Source organism: Solenopsis invicta, chromosome 7, assembly GCF_016802725.1.
Source record: "Solenopsis invicta isolate M01_SB chromosome 7, UNIL_Sinv_3.0, whole genome shotgun sequence".
Taxonomy (NCBI): Eukaryota; Metazoa; Arthropoda; class Insecta; order Hymenoptera; family Formicidae; genus Solenopsis; species Solenopsis invicta.
In genome coordinates, this window is record NC_052670.1 from 2460970 (window position 1) to 2468373 (window position 7404).

Genomic DNA, 7404 nt, shown 5'->3' on the forward strand with positions numbered 1-7404 from the left:
GTGGTATGTAAAAAGTGAATAAATAGATCTGATAGCTACTACTAAACGCGGTGGGAGTCTTTATTGTGTTGCGAAAAGAATGTGAGGATGACACAAGGTGGACACAAGTTCGTTTTCAGGATAAACGTCGCAGCAGTGGTACAAATGCCGTTTCATTTTTTAGTAGCCACACGAGCCGGCTGAATCATTTTTCAAACAAGGGATTATTCGTGCTAGAGCGTGACCATACGCTGTCGGAGATCTTTTAGGCGCGACAATACTATCTTTTTCTTTAAGTGGTTTTATATGACTGATAAGAATCTGCAATTAAGTCTTGCTTTGTTACGACAACCTGAAATTGAATTTATATTTTGTAATATAATTAATGTAAATGCTCTTTATATTATGAATAATATAGCATCTATTATACTAAGAATAAGTCAAAAGTTAGATAATTGCTAATGTGAGCCTAGCGCTGTTATTCGAGCGTTCGACGGTAAAAAAGAAGATAATATTAATTTTAAAGCAGCTGGCGGAGTAAGGTGAGTGCAAGTTCTGCAGGAGGTTCTTCAAAAGACAAAATATTACATTCGAAAGGTTATATATTGTCAGATATATTCTTTTGATATAACATTATAATATAAGCATACATTTCCTTAGTAAATAAAAATTTTTTTAAGGTATTTAATGTCTACAGAAATCCAATAATTATGTAATTGTATAATTTAATATATAATTTAATGTATATGTAAAATTATCTAAAAATGTGAAATAGGTTTTAGATAAGAAAGTTGTTAATTTTTTAAGAAAAAAAATTGTTAATTTGACTGAAGTTTTTAACTGACTAAATTTCTTTAATTCAAATATTTATGTATTTAAGTTAAATACTTAAACTGAAGAAACTTTAATCAAGCTGAAAAATTTAGTCAAGTTAAAAACTGTTTTCTCAGTGTATAAAGACAGTGATAAATGTCTGCCAAATTTTTATATATCAAATAAGTTACTTGAGTTTTTCTATATGCCACTAGCCTAATTTTTTATTTTGGCTGTGTTTCAAAATTAATTGTTAGCGCTAAAAATTTATAAATTTACGTTACATGCATTACAGATTTTCAACGCTAGCAATTCATTTTGGAACACAGTCTTTATACTAACACTTGAAGTTTCATCCTTTTAAAAAAACAATGTAATCTTACTTCACGTCTAGTTTTTTAACCATACACATTACATACATACATGTATTTTAAATTTCGAAAGAATGTAAAAGATAAACATTCCCGTAAATATTCTTGAATATTCAATAAATATTCTCGACAGAATGACAATGTGTAAAGTTGAATATGTTCTGTAGTTCAAGAATATGTCTGAATACGATATGGCTTACGATTATTACTGGAATATAAAAAAGTAACAACTTCCTTATCTAAATGGCAAGTAATCCATTTCAAATTTTTAGATAATTTTACGTGTACATTAAATTAGACCACAATTATGTAATTATTGGATTTCAGTGGACGTTGAATAACTTAAAAAAAAAAAACTTTTAATTACTTGGGAGATATGGTTATACGTTATACCGGGAGGATATGTCTGACAATGTATATCCTTTCGAATGTAATATTTCGCCTTTTCAGGAACCTCCGTGCAGAATTTGCACTCACCTTACTTCGCCAGCTGCTTTCAATCCACGCACTTTGGAAAGCCGTTATAAATCGCCTGTCACGAGACGAAGAGAGTACTACGAGCCAAGGAGATGTAATGCGAAAGTCGGTACGGATTTGAAATACGAATTTAATTCACGTTTTTACACTGGTGATCGTGCCGTAAACAAATTTCAAGAACTGAAGAGAAACGTTCAGGATCACGACGACAGACCGAAGTATCATGACGCGACGGTAATTAATTTATTAATTTATTATCACACATGTTACAACATATTGCAAATGAAGAAAAATGAGAATGGACGCTACGGATTATACCTTATACGTGATAACTTCATTGAATTTTAGAACAAGTCTCAACATGAAAGTCCGCCGGAATCGTCGCCGTTGGCCAAAATTAATGATCTCAAGGATGTTCAACATGCGATAATAACCTGTTTGCGTGAAGTGGAAAGAATAAAGATATTCTTAGAGGACGAAAATTCTTGGTGGAAAATTCTCAAGGGACGTTCGGTCGACTGTTGTCAACAAAAGATGCCGCATCTCCATGGGGTTTTGGACGGAGCGTCAGTAACTTTAATGCTGCTTGAAGAAGGTACCGATGAGGTAATCTCTTCTCATCTTACAAATGTAATGAAATGAAACGTAAAGGAAAGTCGATATTCTCACTTTCTTTTTGGATTGTATTTTTTTGAACGGAAATTAAAAATAAAACTTTGGAAACATAAATACATGTAACAAAGAAATTTACCGATAGCAAATAACTCTGATTTAATGATAGAAAGCATAAAGCTGTAAATAATTTGTATTTGTCGGTACATAGGCCCCACGTCGTTTTGTGACGTCAACGTCGAAAGACAAAATTGTTGATGACTCTAGAGTCGGAACTTCTTCGAAAGAGTTTACTAGTAAATCGAAGGGGACCGAGCAGTACGTGAATCGCCAACAAGAATATTCGGATGAATACGCGAACTCTTACACAATTCCATATTACAGTCTCGATATGAAATCAGCATTAATTGAAGTTACAAGGTAAACTCTCTGCCTTTAAAGTTATTGTATAATTCTTTTGAATTATGTAAATATACTTTGATACTAATTAGATTGATGTGCTTTATATTGATTACTCTTGCATGATTTTAAATGGAATTTCAAACATGCATATAGAATCCATTGAAAAAATATTTTAGAAAAGATAATTTTTTTAGCACCAGTAACCGCGAACCGACTCAGAGATACGTTAAAAGAGCTGTCAGAAGTGAACAGAGTATTGCTGCTTCCGAGTTTTGGAAGGAGGTACAAGAAGATGAGAGCAATGAATATCAAAGAGCGAAAACACCAGAGAGGTCACATAAATTTAAAGAAACACGTGATAATATACACTATGAAGATAAAGAGAAGATCGATAGATCGAACAGTAAAACACAGAATTATTATATATACATTTATACATAGATATTACATACGAAATATTACATACGAAATTAATAAAAGAATAGACTCAATATTTCTTGGCAATATTTTAGAGTTGGTAATATCAGAGTTAAGTCTTTAACATATGATTTGCAGTTGTGCCACCGAAAGAAATACGATACGGTCAAAATACTCAAACGACGTTTGAATCTTCATCAAGGCCCGAAGATGCATTTAGCAACGAAAATACCGGAAGCAAAAAGCACACAAGCGATTTTGAATCTAACGTGGACTTGAACACAGTATATCAAATTATTTGTAAATTTTATTGTTTACAATATCTATTAATTCTTTCAATTACCCCTTTTTTCAGGAGATTCCGTACAGAAATGTGTCGAATCATAAACCAAGGACAAAGACAATCATTGAAAGAAGCGTTCGTTGTATTCAAAATAAATTTCCGTCAAAAATTCCACGGCATCAGAACAGAGATTAATGTTAAATGTATATTTTCGAAGAAATACATAGACAAATCTTATTTTTAGTTGTTGCTAATTATACTTATATTTTGTATTAATATCATTTAAATATAAAAAGTACAATTTTTATAGAATAACTAGAAGATTTTGGAATAATTCATCATGAGATTATATCTGCATTTTGTAATTACCCTGAAGTTTAATGTTCCGATCAAACGCTTCTGGATCGGACGCTACAAAATATATCGATTGTACTTATCGAGTTTCACAACATTCAACTTACAAATTTTAGTTTATTGGCTTCTTGTCTACGTTTATAGAGAGTGACTTAATTATAGTAAAAATATTCCATAATTTCGACCGTATATCGCAGTATTATTAACTTTTTGAGGAATCTCACGAAAAGGTTCCAAAATGTATACACGCGATCTTCGATTAATGATAACCAGGTTGGATTAGGTTATCATTTATCCATACAATTATCAATTATTCATTACGAATTTTATAAACTTAAGCGGTGAATAAATGCAAAAAAGAGAGAAAAAAATTTTTTTCTGAATTTACGTATTTAGACACACGAAATGCAGAAAGTTCTTATAATAGCGAGGAGTCCAGCCTTTAGTATTGACGATGATTTAAAAATGGGTTCAACGACTATTGTGATTCTTCGCGAATGTGCGATAATGAGATATCCGCTTGCCGTTCCAAGTACTTCAGCTAAATGTATAAGTTAGATATAAAGTATCTGAGGTACCTTGACTGAATAAAGTCCGCTCGATTTATTTTATTTTTTAAAAACTCTATGAGAATATTAAAATACTGCTTCAAGATCCTCAGAGGTAGAGTTTGAAAAATAAAATAAATTTATTCATTTCAGCTATCTCGTCATTAATATTTTAGATATAAAATATCTAACTAAAATTGAATTTTAATTTCTTAATTATATATAATTTCAATAATACGATAAAATACGATGACATTTATTAAACATTTCTGATTGATTGATAATAGATCGAAACGATTGTAAGCTTCGAAATAAAATGCGATGAAGCAAAAAATTCGGTCAGTTGAAAGAAGTTTCGTCGAAAAAATTTAAAGAGGATTATAAATAGAATTTTCGAGAAACACCTTAAAATTCTTGTGAAATGGAAAAGAAAGATAAAATCGATATCTGTTAACGGATCTTGCACCTTGTCTTTCGAACCATGCGAAGTATACTTTAAAATGGATGAAAATATGTCAGTAGTTGACAAGAAAGTGCTACGATTAGAATCATGCAAGTCTACAGAAAGAATTAATTCATCATCCTCTAAACGCAAATGCTCAAGATTATGCACGGAATCTAGAAAAATCAGTTTAAATGGGTACATTGGACGTTTGTTTAATAATCTACTTTGCTAAGAATTTTAATCTTTGTTTAACCGTTTAACTGTCTTTGTTAAATGTTATCATTAAAAAGTTTATTATTTTCAAATAAAAAGAATGAATTTAATTAAAACTTCAGATTAATCAAGTTAATTGTACATAATATTAATTGAATGTATCTTCGATATTTATTGAACGTACCATCATATATGTAGATAAATATTATAATATTGAAGGGGAGAAATAACACGGACATGCCAGAGACATTCTCTTCTTCTGTAATATAACCAGAAAGTTAATGAATATTTTTCTACATAGAAGCCTTCTTCACACATTTTGCTCGAAAGCGAGTAGGCCGTATCGGCCCGTACTAATGTCAATTATACATTTTACATATATTTCAGACCTCAAACGTCAGACTGCAAACCGCAAACGTTGCGTGAATCATCCCATCGTCAAAAGGAGCCCGAGACAAAGCCCGCGGGAAAGATACCACTGTTCGACAACAGTCTGAAAACAAAAATGAAGGAAACGTCGAGGAAGTTGCAGGTTTCTTTTTGTGTGTTTTTTCCCTCCGTCGTCGAAATATTTTTGCACGAGCTGAAGACTCTCAATAGGAAACTTCCAACAGAGTGCTTTGCCGTTTTTTAAGAAGACTGTGAGACGCACCGTGACGAGAGTGAGGTCCCTGTATGTCGGCCTTAAGCCGAAACGAGCATTGGGATTTAAGTGCGATCTAAAAAAATGCGACAGCGCTTTAATGGATTGCAGCGCGGGAGCTTGCAGGAAAAAGGGCATGATTTTCGGCGAACCCAGTCAGCGTCCGTGCACTTCGAGAACGGTCGATTCTAGCGTCAGTGACACTTCGACAGTGTCGAGCACGAGTGAAGATACGTTTTAAATCCATCGTGAGCGACATGTTACTGTTTAATTATTATTTCTTATAAATTTTATCTCTCAAAAGCTTCGATTATTACTCGACGATTCGCTGAGCGCTTCGAAAAGAGAGAAAAGAAGAAAGAAAGGAAGGAAGGAAGGAAGGAAGGAAGGAAGGAAAAGGTAGAGATTAATAAAATTGGGGATTGTCAGGTGCGTTTTCTGGTTTACGCAGGCGTTAAATAGCGATATATCACTGCCTAGGTGTATAGCAGGCAAATCGACTTTTATTGCTTTGTAGCGCTTGTAAGCCGCTCGCCATTTCAAGCCACACGTGTAATCTGGAATGTAAAGAGCTCGTTATTACGGCGGCGCTATTCACGATCGGACTCCCAACTGACACCGAGTCTGCACGTTGATAGGTGGATACGACCACGATATTTTCTGTGGACGCGCGAGTTATCGCTTTTGACTTCCTTTTTTGCGTGCTATACAAAACTTTATTTGTGTCCAACAAAGCATATAATTCGTCATATTTTTTATCAATTCTTGCGTAACTGCCCAACGCCAAATGGCAGCTAAAAATTTCATAATGCCACGTTAAGAAACCAGTTGGACAAATGCGCATACGGCACCGTTTAATCAGCTGTTGTAAAAATAACTCATAATCATGACTCATGATCGTGACATAATCCTCTTTTTAAAAATTTACGTTTTTTTTATTACCTACATTTTAGTTAATTTTTAAGCGAAAATTTAAGTTAATTCCATCTAATTAATTCTTAAAACCTAGTCATGAGGGTAATCCGACCAGTTTCTATTTATTTTGGTTTAATTGGAAGAAAATGATTTTGTTAATTTTTTTTTTTTATATTAACCGTTGAGAGACGTCCTTACCCATAATCGAGGATGAACGAAGATGATTCATGCGCGATCTGTCCACCCAAAATGAGATTCCAGCGCTCTCGCCCGCGGATCGCATAAATCGCGTGTTTTCCTTCTTATTGGCTGATTGAATAATACATGTAACTGAATAGTATTAAACCGGCTGAACAGGACACGCAAGGTCCATGACGCCTGTCATGTCGGGCGGGTCATGCGTCAGCATTTTGACGAGTTGTTTAGGTCGATCAATTTATCGCTTAAGATACACACGGAACGGTTGTTGCGCCTGTATTTGTCGATGCAGAATTAACGACGCGATGTAAGATAAGAACCGCGGATTTATGAACGCGCTGTCTACTATCAATTCATCATTTTACGTCCATTATGTGTCCGTCTTAACGTTAGGCCATTCGATGGACACGTCACGCTCGTAACCTATTATTTACATTATTGCTTATATATTTCTGAAATGGGAGATACCTCATTCAATTGTCACTTAATCTGACAAGGATTTAATATGTACGGGAAGATCGTCCTGTAATTTTCCAAATTCATTCAGTTGTTTGCAACGTGATAGACACTCGCGATGCGCCTCTTCTGCCATTACAGCATTTTTTACGCAGAATGAGACGTTATAGTTGAGCCGAGCGTACGGCTCTAATGGTCGTCGACATTCGTATACGCGCATAAGAAATTACGGTACAAGCGAAGCGTCAAAGTACTGAGTAACATACAATTTCCATTAC

At 33.9% G+C, this 7404-nt stretch overlaps 1 protein-coding gene and 1 long non-coding RNA gene across 2 annotated transcripts; both read left to right on the forward strand.

Moving 5' to 3' along the window:
- Positions 1–1255: 1255 nt before the first annotated feature.
- Positions 1256–3576, forward strand: LOC105199886. Its single transcript, XM_011167168.2, has 6 exons — positions 1256–1874; positions 1989–2246; positions 2464–2672; positions 2849–3057; positions 3210–3355; positions 3427–3576. The coding sequence occupies exons 1-6, from the start codon at positions 1566–1568 to the stop codon at positions 3547–3549; spliced, it is 1254 nt and encodes a 417-aa protein (XP_011165470.2). The 5' UTR covers positions 1256–1565; the 3' UTR covers positions 3550–3576.
- Positions 3577–3619: 43 nt separating this feature from the next.
- Positions 3620–5019, forward strand: LOC105199887. Its single transcript, XR_005575276.1, has 2 exons — positions 3620–3981; positions 4105–5019. It is a non-coding gene; the product is annotated as an uncharacterized LOC105199887 (long non-coding RNA).
- The last annotated feature ends 2385 nt before the right edge of the window (positions 5020–7404 follow it).